The sequence below is a fragment of the Papaver somniferum genome, chromosome 1, assembly GCF_003573695.1.
Source record: "Papaver somniferum cultivar HN1 chromosome 1, ASM357369v1, whole genome shotgun sequence".
Lineage (NCBI taxonomy): Eukaryota > Viridiplantae > Streptophyta > Magnoliopsida > Ranunculales > Papaveraceae > Papaver > Papaver somniferum.
In genome coordinates this window covers 151,999,311-152,017,772 of record NC_039358.1, presented here as the reverse complement: position 1 = coordinate 152,017,772, position 18,462 = coordinate 151,999,311, and the positions used below count along the sequence as shown (strand labels likewise).

The following is an 18,462-nucleotide window of genomic DNA, read 5'->3' as shown; positions in this document are numbered from 1 at the left end:
TCACGCCTAACAAGCATATGCCATTTCTGTATTCTTTCGATCCACATGATAAGTATCTGTTGGATCTTACCTTGACGACATTTTGAGACATCCACATGATAAGTATCTGTTGATCTTACCTTGACGACATTTTGAGACTTGCATGTAGCCAAACGCTTGTCTGCAGCTCACATATCTGCAGCAAGGGCAAAGGCTCGTCTTTGAGACAGGTTTCATTTACAGGGTACATCCTTTCTGAGTGCAATATGGCATCATTAGTGTATACATATGGTGGTGATGTTTAGTCGTACGATTGCACATTCCGTGGCATGCCAGAAGATGAGAATATTCAGATGATGAGAACAATAGTGGTTCCAGAAACACAAATCCAGAAGGTTGTTCTTATTAACTAAATTATGAAATGGGGGAAAACCCCAAAACAAGTGAAGGGAGAAAAACCATTTTTCTACCATATCATCTGTAAAAGACCATTTACTTGCTTTATTATTATATCTACAACACGACAATCTACTGCTGCTCCAAATCAACCAAAATGGAATGCTTCTCAGAGCTTCAAAACAACAGGAACTGTGCACATTCTCATCTTGCGTGGTGTCTCTGCCGCTTTTGATTATATATACATTACATGATAAAGTCTAAGTCCTTGCGCTCTATATGTCCTTCACTGCTTAGACTGCAAAACAGCAGTCAAAAATAAACAATCAATTCAGTTCGGCTTCTCTGTAAAAGAGCAAAAAAGGATCATTTTGGTGCCAGTCATTTTACTTTAGCTACCCCGGTTAGTGTTTTGAGGGAAAGGCATACAAAAGGAAACATCATTATAGCAGACATCAAGGTCTTCTTCATGGGTGTGATTTTAACATATCTATACTGCCAGCGACCTTAACACCTTAACCTTGTCAGATTGGTTGGCCTAGAAGCAGGTGATCACTGGCTGGCCTTTCATGAACCCGTTTATCATGAAGGTCGAAGAACAGCAGTGACAATAATTTAACTATTCCAGGAATTGTATATAACTCGGCAACCTTATAAACACTAGACTAGTCTCCGTCTGTATTGTTTTAATCAACAACCCAAATCCTAACACAGAACGAATTTTTTGTAATGCTCTCCAAATATAAATGAGCTGTCAAGTTGATTAAGCATTACTGAAACTGTTCTCCCAAATTTCACTGAACACCAAAACCAGCTTCTTTCAAATTAAAATAGAAAACACAGTTTTTTTCTATATGGTATATTGATACTATACCAAAATGTCTACATGGAAACGCAATAGTCAGCTAGATTTTCCTCGGACTATTTCAGGCCGGAATAAGATTTACATCCTTCATTCAGATTTCAATTTATAATATTCTCCAACAGCTAATAGGGCTTGGTTACACAACTACACAGATTTGTATCAGAAACAAGCAACGATCACATATATATGTGGATAAGGTTTTTGTCTGTATATGTAGCTAGGTAATTCAGCAGAAACACAGGGGCAGTCATCATGGGATAATCCAAGCCACAAAAAAGGTCTGGGGGGTCATATTCAAAGATGAAGACCAAATGCTTATCCTAAAAAAAATGATCATATGAGAACTGAAAGAGAGTTAACCTGAGAGTAGAGGAAAGTTCCAAGAATCGCAATGGCGGCACCCAGGGCATTGACCGGTTGCACAGGCGTGCGGAAGATGATGATAGAAGAGACAATGACAGATATCCTCTTCATTGTGTTTCCAATGCTAAATGTCAAGGGTGAGATCTCGTCCAGGGACATATATGACACTTGATTGTATAAGTGGTAAAATACACTCTGAGCTGCCACCCACCTACAATATGCCAATAAGAATTTCTTAAGCAAGAATATTGCATTTCAAAACTGGAGAAAAATCGACGAATAATACTTTAGATACATCAAGTAAAGCTAAATACTGTAGAAAATTCTTATTTCTAGAATAAGTACATTTGAATGCAGTTATGGGTTAGAAATGAGTGGTCCAAAACAACACACTTAAGCTAACTAAGCTAAAACTTCAAATGTAAGGTGATGTTCAACAAAAAGCAGTTACCTGCTCAAACAAGGTTAAGAGTATAAACAAGTACAACAACCATTAGTTTCAGACCAACCATAACACAAAAATGAGAGTTGCAAATTTTCATGCTTACCATACGAAATTGGGACCAATCTGGGCTATGGCATTTTCCCAACCAATTGCCCACATCTGGGGACCCTCCACAGCAATTGCAAAGGGTGTTAGAATTACAAGAGACAAAATAGACAGACAGGCATAGTAGTTCATCCCACTAACAGATTTCCCCTTCATTCCTCTCTTCGAGAATATGTTCCGAAATACAAACGCCAAATTCGATATCATCGCCCCCATAAAACCTTAACATCAATGAATACATCCATGAAAATCAGATTTCGAAGTCATGTAAAATTAAAATGAAAAACAGATAAAACAGAAAACTTAAGACAGCAGCCCCTGCTTCCCCACACACAGGAACAAACTGACAAAGACGCCCTTACACTAAAAAACAACAACCCGTGATCAAATTGTATAGGTTCAAAGTACAAATCAAAAGTCACAACTTATTATTGTTCACCAAGAAGGAAGTAAATTCCTCACCAATCATATTAAAATTGAGCTCAGTAAGAGCAGCAAGTCCACAACCACCGATAATCGGGACAAGCGAAAGATAAACAGGCATTGGGAAAGTTTCACCCAACAAAAACCTAGAAACCAAAACACTGAAAGCAGGCTCAGCACTTTTGATAATATGAGTAAATGACACAGCAACCTTTGACATGCTAACAGTTGCTGCTACATGCCCAATTGTATGTGCAAGAGCCACCTGAAAGAAAAAAACACACATACAGAAAGATTATATATTCCATTGATAATACTACAACCCTTTATCAAAAATACCCACTTTTTCAATTTTACATACCGGAACGAGAGTTTTCCAAAACTCTAAATCAGTTTTAGGTGCTTCAGCAATTCTGAAAACCCATGAAATCAACATGATTGCTGATCCAGCAGCAAGTGATAAAGTAGAAGTGAGCCATGGGAATGGAAAAGCATTAAGAACTTTCTTATTATAGATATTGAAAACAACATTCAACGCCCACCAAGTAGCAAAATAAATACTAATTTTCATTTTCTGTGCTGCAGCTGATTTTGTTTGTTGATCATCAATAACTGATGAATTAGGTTCATCAGATTCAGCAGCTTTGCATTGAATTATAGGCTTTCTGGACTTTGATAATTCTGAAAACCCAAGTCTTTGAATCGATGAAATACATAAGGGTTTTTTAGTTGTGATCACCGATTTTGAAAGTGAAGGAAGTGATAAAAACCTTGGGTTCTGCGTAATCACTAATCTTTGCCGAATAAGATCAGAAGTGGGAAGAGTCGCCGAAGAATGTTTAATTGAGTGGATCATTTTGATTGTGATTTACCTTTAAGATCGAGAAAAACAAACACTTTTTTGATTTCTCGATCCTTCAGGTAAAAAAGAAAACAGAAAGAAATACGAAAATCGACTGAGGTTTTTAATGGCTGCGAAAACTAAACCCTAAAAGAGAAGCAAATGAATGAGAACTGAATTTGAGATCTTCTAGGAGAAAGACAGGGAAGACTAGCTTAGTAATAGTTTTGAGTGGGGAAGTAAAAAGTTGGGAAGGAAATAAAGTCGCCCACCTAAAAAAATAAAACTTTATTTTGTTTTTGAGACAATTTAAAATAAATAGATATTCCGAGTATTCCTTGTTATTACGGGTACATCCTTCGCCCCCTGGCTACACGAGAGGGTGAATTTGGTATAACGTTTTTTTTTTTAAGAAAATTTAGGCAGAGCCTAAGATAATAGATTGATAGCAATGCTAGTGGTGTCATTGTTTTGAAAAACATCAGACTCACTGCTAAGGTTCTTACAAGTAATAGTCAAGTTTAGATCTTGGAGATTTTGGGTTTTATGAAGAAGTTTAAGACCCATTAAAATAAAAGATACAGGTTTTACATTTAAGACTGTTGCTTCATTCAATGTTTGTTTTTCCTTGTGATAGTTCCTGTTGAATCTTCCCTTTATAGCTTTGAGGTAGAGAGCATTGAAGTGTTCCAGAATTTCATTGGTTTCAGCTTGTATTTCAATGTTCATGTGCTGCTTTTTCTCTGCCCACTCAAACGCTAAGTCTGCTCCTCCTGCTCCCCATTGACCTGTGTGTCCTCTGCTATCAACATAGTTTCCTGCAAAATCAGTGATAGTTAGTGCTGAGAAGAACTGATAAGTGTTAGGATCCTGAATAGTGCAGATTTTGATTAAGAAACCAAAAGTCCGCTTTTGAGGAGGGATCCCAACATAATTTCCTGTTGTTGTTATATGGGGATCAGTATCATAAGTATGCCCCTGAGTATTCAGAGCATGGTAGGGCAAATTGTGGATTCTGTTATGATCACATAGATGTTGTTGTATACTGAGAGTTGTATTCTTAGCATTTGGAGTAATGTTTTGGAATACTAGATCACATCTAGCCTTCCATATGAACCAGCAAGTGGTTGCATAAGTGCAGGTATTGTCACTGCAGCTTGCATTTTGAAACCAACTAGTGAACCAATCCATGAAAAGAGTTTGGTGATCAAAAAGACCATGATTTTCACCTAACATGTGCTTCCAAACCTCAGTGGCAGCAGGGCAGTTGAGGAACATATGTGTCATTGTCTCCTCCCCACTATTGCATATTTTGCATATGGATCAATATAGTGGAGAATGCTTGCAGTTTTAGCATTAGTTAGGAGGATTTCATGAGCGCATTTCCAGTGAAAGATTTTAATGGTTGGTGCCACTTCCAAGTGCCATATAGCTCCCCAGTTTCTTGTTGTATGATCATTTCTATACAGGTTCTCTGTTTTGGCTTTGTACAAAGCTTTAACAGAGAATTTTCCTGTGTTGTTGAGTTTCCAGTGCATGCTATCTTCTTCTCTGGAGTGGATAACAAGATCACTAATGACTTGAGCAGTATCAGGACTGAAAATTTGCTGAATGAGTTGGAAATTCCATACCTTTTGATCTATCATTAAGTGAGCAAGCAGTTGTATATCAGTGGGGCAGTTTGCAGGCTTTGTGAGCTTGTCAGTCAGGTATCCAAAGATCCTCCCAGATTTTGATTTCTAGTTGTTTTTTTTTTCTTTTGATCTACTTAGATTTCCGGTTAACTTCGATGCAGTAAAAAAGATTAGTTGAGGGGGAGTACAAAATTTTTTTTTTTTTTTTTGATCAGTATACAGAACATTTATTCTTTTGATCAGCTAAAGTGGAGGAGGCTTGTAGGATCAGTTAAGCCGTAAGCAGGTTGTGTTGTTATTATGATCATTTTCTTGTTAATGTGTTGTTATTATGATCATTTTCTTGTTAATGTGTTGTCATTATGATGTGATCATGCATGATTCTTGTAACAACATAATAATATTAGTCAGAGTACTTGTTAGAAATACGGTTTCGATATTTCAAGTATTAGGTCAAAATAAAATTCTGACTAAGAAGCAGGGACGGAGCTTAGTGTAGTTCAGGGGTGGCCCCGCCTCCCCTGTTTTCCGTTAATTCATTATAAACCCTTTGGAACTTTTGTTATTTAGAAGAAAAACTTATTAGTTTGCTCCCTTGAATTTATGTTTTGCCTAATTTACCTCCCCTGAAAAATATTTCTGGCTCCGTCCTTGCTAAGAAGCAAAATTCTGAATAAGCACGTGGGTGTGAAGAGAGCCTAGAAATATATAATGGTGGAACGGTCCCATGTCTCAAAGGTTTGTACTGATCTTCTCTATTACATTTGTTTATACCAACCCATTTTGGAAAACAAGGTAGGTGGTAAGGGTTTTCTTTTCGAATACAAGGTAGATGGGGTTAACCTTTAATCATACCACTGTTGGTCGATCTTGAATTCTAAGGCGAACGCTGTAAGAGCAAGGGCTAGAAGATACATGCGCATTCCGCCACTCTTTTTCTTTTTGATGCAAAATGCATGCCGCCACTCGTTCCAGATGAAGCACTGGCGCTGGAAAGTATAATTCTTGAGCGTGCCAACCTCTGATATGACGATTAGATTCTCGAGCTCCAGAATCCAACGACAAACAAGATATTGCAATGAGAACATTCATAACTTCAATTGAAATTATTGGTTCTTGGAATGATAGATGAGGTGTAGATAAGCTGGATCCCAAATACTTCAATAAGCTGAAGATGGAAAAATATAATTCTTCTGAGTGCGTTTATTTGCAAATTGATAGCATCAAGTATGTACCAAAAATGATACTTTTACTACACAGGACCCTGTGCATGTTGTGTAGACTAAGCAAGTAAAAGTTCAGATAAAAGAGAGATTCACAATTCACAGACAACTTCACTGCTCGGTGAGCCTCTTGGATGCAGTAGGATGTCAAGGTAAATCTGATTCTGCAGTTTTGAGTTAGCTGAAATCTGTTTCAAGAAAACGATAATCATCTTCTCTAGGATCATTGCATTCTCCAGCAAGCTTTTCACCAATGCCATTTCGTTTTCATTTCCTCTAAAACCCTTGATCTTGGCGACCTTAAGGTTATCAATGCAGTATTCGAAAGCTGTGGTTTGTGGCTCAAAACTTTCTTCTTCATTGATTCCCTGCTGTAAATATCAGTATTTGTACATAAAATTAATGCTAATGAATAAATAAATAGCCCAATTTGATATCTAGGAATGTTAACTTACTCGACGTAGAAAGAAGTCTATGGAAAGGAACTCCAATTTCGGAGAACTATGAAGCAAGAAGGTTACACGTTTAACAGTTTCTTTGTTAACGGCAGCAGTCAACTTCAAATGGTTCAAACTTGAAAATGTGAAGGTTTTTCCTAACAATGTCGAAGTTTCACATAGTAGCTGTTAACAGAAGACAAGAAAGATCACAGTTACGACGAAACCTCTAGTACTAATAAGATCAAACACCGTGTTAGAATCAAAAAGAAACCTAAAAACCTTCAGAAAAAAGAAAGAGATGAAAGGACACATACCTCTATGCTTGATGAGGATAGTGTTAAAACTTTTGTATGAGAGATGCCCTCAAGAAACTTAATCAAATAATTGGAATCTATTTCTGCTCGTATGCCAAAATTAAACTTTAAGTCTATTGTAGCATGACTAGTGATGACATGTTTTCGACATAAATGCTCTTTTCAGCATAACCAGTGAATTTTAGTGACATTAACCTAGGAGAATACACCCTAATTTCATGATTGAGCAGACAATAATTGTGTTCCTTTAGAGCAACTGCAGTGGTGCGATCAAAACCAAAGATCAAAGATCAAAAAAAAAAACCAAAATTTGGGTTTAGTTCGTGGTGTGACGCAACGGTAAATGATTAAAATTTCGTCAGGCGGACTTTAAAAGTCCGCCCCATTAAAATTCCATCAGGCGGACTTTAAAAGTCCGCCCCATCCTTTGTAAATTTTAACAGGCGGACTTTAAAAGTCCGCCTCATTAAATTTGCGGACTTTAAAAGTCCGCCTCATTCCTTTTTTTTTTATTTAATTAAAATTTCATCGGGCGTAATTTAAATCTCCGCCCGTTAACAAGCGTACTTTAAATTTACGCCCAGCATCAAGCGTACTTTAAATTTACGCCCGACTATATTAGAATTTGGGATTTGGTCGCGACCATATTTGGTCTGGAATTTGATCTTTGGATCAAATTTGATCTTTACTCCGTCCCACTGTGTTAGGATCTCATCCCATAAATTTGGTTATACTCGCCCACTGTGGATGCTCTTAGGAGACCATCTATAATCAAATTTCGCAATGAAGAAGAGGAAATCTGAAGAGGTCTGAGATTTTCAGCATAACAATCCTCCATAATGACATCCTCAAGCATTGGACTATTGCGAAAGATTTGGTTCCAGCCGTCTTCCGAAAATGTGACTGAAGTAAGCTGAAGCCTCTTGAGAAATGGTAAATGAACAATTGAAGGAAGATTAACAACAGAGTTGTATAAGTTCAACTTCAAAACAGTTAAGGAGTTGCAAGTAAAAATGCAACTAGGTAATTCAAAGGCTTCCCCAGTATGGAAAGAGATACTAAGCTCACGAACATTGTGGTTTGCTGCAGCAAGAAACCAACTATCAAGATGAGAACTATCACAATAATAACCACCAAACCTTAAGGAAAATGTCTGGATACCAGTTCCACTACGATGAAGCAAAACTGATTCGATAAAGTTCATGAATTTTGTCTTAGGAGAGAATACCAAGCCGTCGAATTCTAGAGTGGGAACGGATGTCCATATGTATCTCCATCTTTTTGATAAGAAGCTGGTCCTTATGACATCTTTTATTAGGAGGAAGGAAAGAATGTGATGAATAATATTGTCAGGTAAATCACTGATACGATCAAGATTCTCTACGATGTTCTGTTGTGCTTCCATGTAATTTGATGATAGTATAATTCGATCTACCTAATATCTGAAAATAAGAAAATAAAATTGAACCCCAGAATTGGAGGAATGATGATTTCAGATCCTAGATCATAGGTTTACAGAAAACCAACAACTTGTGACAAACAAGAAATGAAATTGAATGCAAAAATGGAGCTAAAGAATGAAAAATTAAATTATAAAAATTCCAAGTAGGTATAGGGTTTGAACGAGGAATCTAAGAAAATGAATTATACCTGATAAAAGTAACGATTCTCAAACTGATGCAAAATAATTATGGTGTGAGATCCAATTTTGATTACTCTTCGTTCCCACTTTTGAATTACAAATCGATTTTCAGTTTCACTATCTTGAACAGATATGAATCGCACTTTTCATTTTCGGGTGGGATGGCACCCCGCCCCATCGCCAACCCCCAAAGTTATTATCGGGTGCTACACCTCACCATTTTTTTTTGTTTTTTTGTTTTTTAAACAAGAAACTAATTGCAAGCCTAATATGCTAAGCTCTAAATGCACACTGTCTAATGAGGAACCAGTTAAGGGAGTCGAAACAGATAAAATGCTGCCTTTTCTGATCCTTGTTGTATCCACACAAAAAATCCCTTATAATCTTTTGCTCCATACTCTTTTTGGGAATTAGTGCAGTGGTCATCAAACAAACATAAAGGGAATCCAAAACTGACCGAATGATAACATTTTCCCCAGCATGAAAGAACATATTTTTGTTAGAGGGAGAGCAAAAAAATTCTGAGGAATACAAAAATCATAGTCGACTCGGCATCTAGGATGCATCCAACATATTTATGTGACTCTGACGAAATTATCCTACTAATTACACTCATTAGCTGGACAAAACTCACCCCATCCCTTGAACAACTCCACCAACAAATATTACCGGCAACTTCAAGCCGAATCCTGATTCGGCGCCACCATCCACCAATGATAAGAAAGCATCAAGAAACCGCTGTTACCAAGAAACCTTTCTGCCACCACCCGAAACCACTACCACCCCATATTCAACTTTAGCAATATTAATATCAATGTTAAAGAAAGTCAAAATCTCTTCGTCGGACCTATAACTTTCATATGGTTATTGCTATCGATTACATATGTTCTTTGTTGACATTTATAAATCAAACTCCGTAAATCTTCAAAAAAAAAAAAACACGGCATCAAAACCTAAAATTCAAACAAATATTTTCAAAATTCAAAAGAACCCATTTCTTACTTGACGGTTGGCACTGTTGGAATTGTTTAGTTTCAGAAAAGAAAATACCAGGTAAACGGGGTTTACTAATTTTTGGAATGACATCAAATCATTATGGCTTGCAAATTTGAGATTATCTATAGGAATAGTCCATCAATCCTTATCGTACGTATTTGCAAGAGCGTGAGGAAAGTTTGACTTGAAGCTGGATCTTTTCTTAGAGTCACTCATATTTCTTTAGCATAAGATTATACTAATTTGTGGTACCGGTGGAGATGACGGTGGTGGAGTTGTAGAAATTGATGTAAGTTTTATGTGTTTATTGGGTAAATCAATAATTAAGGATATTTTGGTCCGAGTTATAAAAAAATATTGACTACGTAATAACAAGTGAGTCCGCTATGATTTTCGCTCTCCTCGAATCAGTTTTTGCTCTCTCTTTAACAAAATTCATTTTCCGATCTTTTTGCCTGACAGTTTGATGAGATTTTTAAATAGTATTGATCACTGAAGGTATGTCACTTAATTCTGGTTGGTTGTGACTGTATACAACCCGTGTTTAATTTAAATAACCCCCTTCTAAAAGCTTAAATTCTGTAAACCCAATTAACGTGGGAAACCAAATCCCAACCTGATCTGTAGCGCCCCTAAACTAGCAGCTGACTAATCCAAGAGATTAACTATAAAATGAGGCACTAACGATCTAAAACATTTATTCATACATTAAGAAAGAAGTTCTAAACAAAGGTTAATCCGAATCTAAACCCTCTATGAAATAAATACAAGAACTCCTCTCAAGTGTTACATATTTAATAGTGAGTTGATTTACAAATAGAGTATAAACACCAAATAAACATAGCGGAAGCTAACCAACTAACAAAACCAACTCCTCAAAGCTCTCATCGCCACGTGCACAACTTGATCTGTCTCTGAAACTGATCTATTTGTAAATCAACTCACTATTAAATATGTAACACTTGAGAGGAGTTCTTGTATTTATTTCAGAGAGGGTTTAGATTCGGGTTAACCTTTGTTTAGAACTTGTTTCTTAATGTATGAATAGATGTTTTAGATCGTTAGTGCCTCATTTTATAGTTAATCTCTTGGATTAGTCAGCTGCTAGCTTAGGGGGCGCTACATCATCATCCTCTCTCCAACCTAGTTTCCACAATTTTTTACCCTATTATAAAATTTGATTCTACTACTGATATTTAGAAGAAGATATTAGAAATAAAAATTGAATTCTGAATCTCTTAATAAAACTTTTTTTTCATACTCCCTCCGTCCCAAATTAGAAGACCTGGTTAGTTTTAAATTTTGTCCCAAAATAGATGACTTATATCATCAAACAATGAATTATTTCTAAAATTATCCTTTTAATTGATTATAATTAGTATAAGAAATATTTAAAATTTGATAGTCATGTTTATACTCGTTACGTAGGCGTTTTAAAATGTTTTCTAATGGTATAAAGTTTACAAATATCCGTGGTATGGTTTGAGAGATAAATCATTTCTAAATTTTACTAGTAATTGTCCACAAGGGTATAATTGTATAAAATACTTAAAAATTCTCCTTTCTCTTTCTTTCCTTAAAATTTGTGCAAACTACAACTAGGTCATCTAATTTGGGATGGAGAGAGTATTAAATAGTCTTGATTAAACTGAATTTTCATTATTTTTTAATATATTATAACTATTCGGTTTCATTTTCGTGAAGGCTAACAAATTCGTTGATTATGAAGCTGTTTGATTAATTTTTGATATCTAATTGAGAAATGAGTTGTAGGTTTTGAACGAATTCTCGGTTGGTACTATATCAACAATTGACTTTGAGAAGAAAGGAAATTATCTTACTCTCGGTGATCATGGTGGTCGGGTGTAATGTTCAAAAGGAATGATAGGTTAAACGCAACCTCCAATATACTTAATCTCTACCTTTTCTTGTTCATTTATAGGACTGAATTGACTGATAGCCGAATTAGTTAAGGATTTTATTTTTTTTTTGAAAATTGAGTGAAAAATAAATTAAGAAGAAGGTGAATTTTATTTATCCATACCATTTAGGTTTACAACATTCAGACTTTGAAAAGAGAGTTGTATTTAACTTAAATATGGTTGTATTTAGTCACTGCTTCCCGTTTTTGTTTAATTCCATTCAAACTCGCACAAATTATACAAGCTTTTCATAAATTTTGTTTATGGAATTTTTCATTCCTTATCTCTGTTTTCTGGAATTTTTGTTCCCATAAATTTCTTGATACTCGTCTTTCGATAAAACTTTAGTATTTCTTTTTTCTTTTTTAACTTTCCTTTGGTAGAAAGAGGTTTTTGGAAATATCCATAAGCATATCGACTCCATCACTAGTAAAATTGACAAACTTTATCATACTTCATGAGAATCATGACCACTTAATAAATAATGACAGATCAAATAAAATCATCAGATATAATTAGGTAAATAATACAAAATTCTTCATGATTATTTCCATCAATCATCTTGTGACAATTTTTTTTCTCCAAAAATATGATCGTAATACGAAATGTTTTCATGTTTTTATTACAAACCGTCGTCGTAACAACTCTATTTATTCCTTTGATAGAAAGAGGTTTTTGGAAATATCCATAAGCATATCGACTCCATCACCAGTAAAATTGACAAACTTTATCATACTTCATCACCACTTAATAAATAATGATAGATCAAATAAAATCGTCAGATATAATTAGGTAAATAATACAAAATTCTTCATGATTATTTCCATCAATCATCTCGTGACAATTTTTTTTTTCCAAAAATATGATCGTAATACAAAATGTTTTCATGTTTTTATTACAAACCGTCGTCGTAACAACTCTATTTATTCCCTTTGTATACCCTTCGATTTATGATTTTCGGATAACGACCAAATTAACTCACTTTTAGTTCAATATTTTTTCTGCATTAGTACCTACCAATATTCTACAACCTGTTTTTGTTTTTCGAACCTTATCCAACTTTGTATTTCTGAAGTTGAAAATTTTACTCTTTTTTCCATCCCATCTTCGGAAGAAAGTTATTGTACCCCTCCCACATGAACCCTTGTGGTGTCTCATATTCAGATGGTTCTAATATGGGTTTTTTCAAAGCACATTGTAATATCACGTTATAACCTCATGAACTCTTTAACTCTATGAAAACCTCAAAAGCAAAAAAAATAAAATAATTTATAGACTCTGCATACCTTTGTTTGGTGAGGACAGTTCATGTCCCAGCTGCAACAGAATCATGGACATCTAAGGAGACCATGCACTGCATTGTGCAAAAAAACGTGGGGCTAAAGTTTCGGCACGAACTCGTCCGTGATGTTTTTACGGATAAGGTATATCAAAGAGTTAATATCCCTCTTTCTCGATTCAATTCTTACTCAAGAAAATGGTAATCTGCGAGTCTAATTGAATACAAGAGAAAGCATTTGAACGGTACCAAAGACCAATGTTCAAGTATCAATCAATTTCAATCAACAACCAAAGGTCGGATTTTCAATTGACTGATTCTAACGCACAACCTGTGATATTTCAATTATATAACAAAATATAATACGGAATAGAAATAACGCATACACCATAATTTTGTTAACGAGGAAACCGCAAATGCAGAAAAACCCCGGGACCTAGTTGATAAACACGTAAGTGCGACACGTTTTCACCCATAAATACATTAGCTGGGACTCATTTTATCATTAATAAACTTGTTTGTAGGTATTTTTGGGGAATAAACGTTTTTAAAAGAATCAGCTCGAAAAGTTGTTATTTGCACCCGGAGGACACGTGCTATTCAGACTCTCGTTATTGGTTAAGCGGCAGCTCAATTACTAAGGGGCACCCCGGGTCACCCCAAAAAGGCAGATGCTATTCGCACCCCAGGATCGGATAAGGGGCACCCATCTTCTTCTCCGTTTGAATTTGAAATTGGCGGGAATATTTGAACTTCACAGAACAAAATTAGGGTTTGTGTTTGTGGTGTGAATAATGAGATTCAATCACTGAAACTTCTTGGGTGAGTCTGTTAAAGCTTAACAGGGTTGGTATGATTGATGGAATTCATAAACTTTGGCTGGGTTTACTAGAATCATGGATCTGAAGCAACACAGTTTTGGCGGGAAAGTTGTTCTTCACGGACCAGAATTAGGGTATGAGAATTCGAAGCTTTGTAGTGAGATTTAATGGATATACTTGTTTGGGATAACTCCATTAGGTGAAACATGGCTGGTAAGGGTCTTAGAATCAATCCAGGTTGGCTGGATAGTTGGATCCAAAGAAAACAGGGTTCACGGGTTTGACTGTATCTGCGTGTATTTGTGGAAGTGATTTGGCTGAAATTTAATCGGATTTTTGGTCGGAATTGGTTGCAGAATGACCTGTTTCATTCAAACAGGGAAGGTATGTGTGTTGGAATTGATCAAATATGGCTGCAACGTGGAAATTGGTTGAAACAGTGAAAGAATATTCTCGAGAGATATTTTTGGTATTTTGTTGAGATATTCTTGGTGGTAGCATGTGGCTGGATGGAGTTTAATTCATTCAAGAGTCGTGTATCAAAGTAATTGGAACATGTCAATACCACCAGAGCGCGTGAGGAGAAAAAAAAAGGAAGAAAATACTTGTACCTTGCATGGAGAATAATCAAAAATATTTTGCATTTTGGAGTCGCTATGGGTATAAATAAGTTGCTGGGAATCTTAAAAGTATATCGAGACTTTGGGGCAGAGACTGAGGGTAAAAGAGGAGGTTGCAGAGTGAATCATCACCTGCAGGAAGAATAAGCCACGAAGAACATAAGACTGCAAACTGCAGTCGTTATTTCTAGTGTCTTATTTTTCCAACATCCTAGCGTCTTAAATTTTGTAACAGTCCATTGTAACAAGTAGCTTCAGTTTGCAACAAATATTGTTCTGTAACGCCTATACAGCGTTGCATATTCATTGTTTTATTAATAAAAACATCATTTGAGCTATAAATCATTTTTTTAGTGTGTTTTTATCATGAGAAGCTAGACCCCAACACTAGGTCGACGGAGGAAGCCGGACTTCATACACGGGTGAATTTGTTTTATTTTCTATTTGGCTTTTGCATTTAATTAAAATAGAATTATGATTTGAAAAAATTAGTTGTTATTTTATTAGATGGGTCATGCTTGCTTAGATGTTTGATGTCCCATGCTTACGATTTATAACTAATGTTTGGAGAATCTACCTTGGCAAGAATAAGAGTCGATGTTGTTTTATTTGTCGAGCGATAATTGTTTGAGAATGAATAATTGAACCTATTGATATGAGTTTGGCCGAATCCTAGACCCAGTAACTCTCTATTTTATTCCTTTAAAATTAATCTCAACAAGTCTAAGAGTTCGAATCCTATTTACTAAAAACAACAACGACAATCAAAAATATTAATCATTTTGGCGCCGCCGTCGCGGATTTGTTTTTAGATTAATTTTTAGGTTTTTTTTTTGTACAATATTTTCATTTTATTTTAGATTATTTTTTTTTCCTTTTTATGCGTTTCTTTTTGTATTTCTTTTCAGGGAATTTTTGAGGATGATGACTTCTTCCGAGGAGACGTCATTTAAGATGACATTGGCAGAATATAAGCGTAGAAATTCAAATCAGCGTGCATCCTCATCTGAGATGACGCTTGGTGAATACATGCAGAGACAACGGTATGGAGTTTTTGATCCACATGTGGTAAGTGAAGAATCTCCTTTAGAGATATACGAGAAGTATTATAAACACACACCACCGAGTTTGGAACAAATATTGAGAGTTCTTGAATGTCAAAGATTATTTGCTGATGATGATCACTAGTGGAAAACAGAAGTTCCGCGACTGTCAGGAAAAGTCATATATACGAGTTATACGACAATTTTCAACAGTCTCTGTTGGGGTCTCTGATAAAGCGTCTCTGTTTGGTACAACGCCTAACCGTGGGTCTCACAATAACGACTGATTTTAAGGGTAACAAGGTGCAGACCCACAGCCGTGAGTCTCAGATTTAAATTATAATAAAAAAAATATATCGATTCAGATTTGTTGAATCTGAATGGCTGAATCTGAATAATCTGACTGCATCAAAGTCAAGTCAAGTCAAATGGAACTCAAATCAAAGTCAAGTCAAGTCAAACTCAAGGAAAAGTCAATTCAAATGGAACTCAAATTAAACACAAACTAAAATTCAAATTTAAACTCAAAAACTTGAGAATTCCACATACATTCATATTATCCATTGAGTTTCAAATTACACAAAAAAGATGAAATTCTGGTTCAAGACAATACATGTCCAAGCTAGCTAGCTAGTAAGTAAGTTCAAACTAATAGAAAATAAGCTAAAAGCAACATGTTAAACAACAAAACGATAAGCTCCTCAGATGACGATAAACTTATCCAATACTTCGTAAATGATATCAAGTAGAGCATCCATGTGATGTGTCCCTGGTTCACATACGACAAAGAACGTCGTTCCTGCAAAGAAAATCAACAACAGCACCATGACTTCGTTCAGTTCAAAATACACGGTCACATAGTGGTATATAGATGAATAAATCCTAGACGGCAAGCTTAAGGCAAGACAACCAGCATTGCTGAAAGAAAAGTGCTCAAAGGGATGCTGCAAACTCATCTACAAGCTTTATCAGTGCATAAGATACTCATGCGACCTAAATTTAACAAGACCAGTTTTTAGTTCATTTGATTTTTGACGATTCAATATTCACTGAAGTACCAATGAGTTTTAAACTCGAGTAATGAGTATCATCAGTGCTAGACACTTTTCCAACTGTATTAAGAGGCATCTACATTCAAGTAACACACCAAGTTAAAGAATCGCACGGTAATGGGGGACACATCTCTAAGTAGTAAAACGTTACATGGTAGTACCTATGACTTGAATTTAAAACGCGTCTAGCATCTCAATTGACACCAACCAATTAAAAAGAATCTTAACCTGGTACAGGTTTAACAAAAACAAAAATCCTAACCTAGTCCAAATTCAACAAAAAACCTTGCAATGACGAAGCTCCTTAAATCAACAATCTCTGTATTCTTTCTTTTAATGTTGGAAGCACGTGTGAGGTAATTTGAGAGATTAAACCTAGATCTAGGTCATGTAAACAACAGTTGGCTCATCAGTAGCAGGTATACAATCATGCAACAAGAGTGAAAACATAAATGAAGAAAGCAGGGAATTCAGGAAAAGAAAATCACTATAAGGGAATTACTTTTGTGGAATGCTTTTGGTATGCAAATACTAATTCACAGTGGAATAATGTTCAAGCTCGTATCAACAGCCAACAGGTTATATATATATATATAGTGGAATATAACAGGTGCAGAATATAACCCAAGATTCGGCATGCTATCTGACCCAAATAAGTACCAAAATCAAATCACAAAGGAGGTTCAGGGTATGTTGTCAACTCACATGTGCGCAAGGGGATCTACATGATTTCCACCAATGGAATTATAAGGTCTCGTGCAAGTTCATTCACGTGTATCCCTGTTTCTCACCCCCTGGAAAGATAACCAATTATACAAAATGAAATTAAAAAGAAAATAAAAGAGCTAACATAACAAATATGGAATCTACTAGGAAGAGACATATGAAACCTTACCTGAGCTTCTTCATTCCAATACTCATCTTCTCCAACAACTGTAAAAATTGATGGAGCTTCATTTGCATTTGCAGTGAAGACAAATGGATCTTCCAAAGCATTCTTATTGGGGTCTGATCTTATTGGAGATTCCAAAACCAAATTCCAGTGCTCCCTTGTCACATCTCTGCAGTAAAAAACTTGTCTAGCTTGAGAAGCATGGATGAATGGCTCGTCGACTTCTTTTGAGCTTCTCATAAACTTTTGAAGTTGACAAACCTCAACTTTGTATCCGGATCCACATAGGATCCATGTACTTTGTCTTCGACTCGCACCCAATCACAGTAAAAAACAATTTCTGAGAAAAATCCATAATCCAGTTCAAGTATGTGTTGTAGAATGCCATAGTACGTAGTATCGTCATCGACCAAGTTAGTATCTCTGGAACTTGCTCTGAAGCTGGTGCAAGCATCCATGGTGACTCCACTATTTTGTGTAGTTAAATTTTTTTCGGCATCGGCTGTGTAAAAAAGATAGCCATTAACAAAATATGAGTTATACGAAATTGTAGCGAAGGTAGGACCAATTGCCAGCCTACGAAAATCTGTCATAGGAGTGCCTTCAAGTTGTTTCTGTAGCCATTCAATGTAGTCTGTAGGTTTTATCCTTCCCGTACGAGTTTGGTTCAAATTACGAACATATATCTCGTACTTCCTGTCAAACAACACAGAAAGTGACAAGTGATATAAGCATTAACTTACAAATCAGGAAACATAATCAAGTAGTACTACTCCCTTAACCTCGTTTCGAGTGAGCACACACAGATTTTAGAAGATGTCATATTGTAACAAAAATCAACTTAGATTTCAGCTTAAACTCATGTCATGATAACTAAAATGTTTCAACTGCACAGTTAAAAATAAAACAGTATGCTAAAGCTTGACGAGTGAACCTCATTAGAGTATAAACTGATTTTACAGCTATAAAAAAATGGAACTGCTAGTTTAAGACACTTTCAGTTGTAGCATGTGGGTAGTTAACTGCTGGTATAAGTTCATTAGATGTGATAAAGTAATAAACTAAGATCTATCACTGATCGTACATTCATGTCTTTGAACTTAAAATCCAATGCATAGTGTGATGAAATGATCTAAAAAGAAATCAACGTAGGCTTTACTTACTCTT

The 18,462-nt window shown here is 35.7% G+C and overlaps 2 protein-coding genes and 1 long non-coding RNA gene across 4 annotated transcripts; all 3 read right to left on the bottom strand.

The window, feature by feature from the left end:
• Positions 1-309: 309 nt before the first annotated feature.
• LOC113304592 (glucose-6-phosphate/phosphate translocator 1, chloroplastic-like) lies at positions 310-3,681 on the bottom strand. The gene is made up of 5 exons (XM_026553736.1): positions 2,938-3,681; positions 2,616-2,841; positions 2,152-2,374; positions 1,601-1,814; positions 310-673 (listed from the first exon to the last, which is right to left on the bottom strand). The coding sequence occupies exons 1-5, from the start codon at positions 3,430-3,432 to the stop codon at positions 662-664; spliced, it is 1,170 nt and encodes a 389-aa protein (XP_026409521.1). The 5' UTR covers positions 3,433-3,681; the 3' UTR covers positions 310-661.
• A 2,499-nt stretch (positions 3,682-6,180) lies between these two features.
• Positions 6,181-7,354, bottom strand: LOC113304583. 2 transcript variants are annotated; one of them, XR_003338250.1, is made up of 3 exons: positions 7,029-7,354; positions 6,730-6,897; positions 6,181-6,645 (listed from the first exon to the last, which is right to left on the bottom strand). It is a non-coding gene; the product is annotated as an uncharacterized LOC113304583 (long non-coding RNA). The 2 variants fall into 2 exon arrangements; XR_003338248.1 differs by having other exon boundaries at positions 6,730-7,354.
• Positions 7,355-7,660: 306 nt separating this feature from the next.
• Positions 7,661-8,891, bottom strand: LOC113304573 (F-box/FBD/LRR-repeat protein At5g56420-like). Its single transcript, XM_026553717.1, has 2 exons — positions 8,679-8,891; positions 7,661-8,470 (listed from the first exon to the last, which is right to left on the bottom strand). The coding sequence occupies exon 2, from the start codon at positions 8,431-8,433 to the stop codon at positions 7,732-7,734; it is 702 nt and encodes a 233-aa protein (XP_026409502.1). The 5' UTR covers positions 8,434-8,470; positions 8,679-8,891; the 3' UTR covers positions 7,661-7,731.
• Between the last annotated feature and the right edge of the window lie 9,571 nt (positions 8,892-18,462).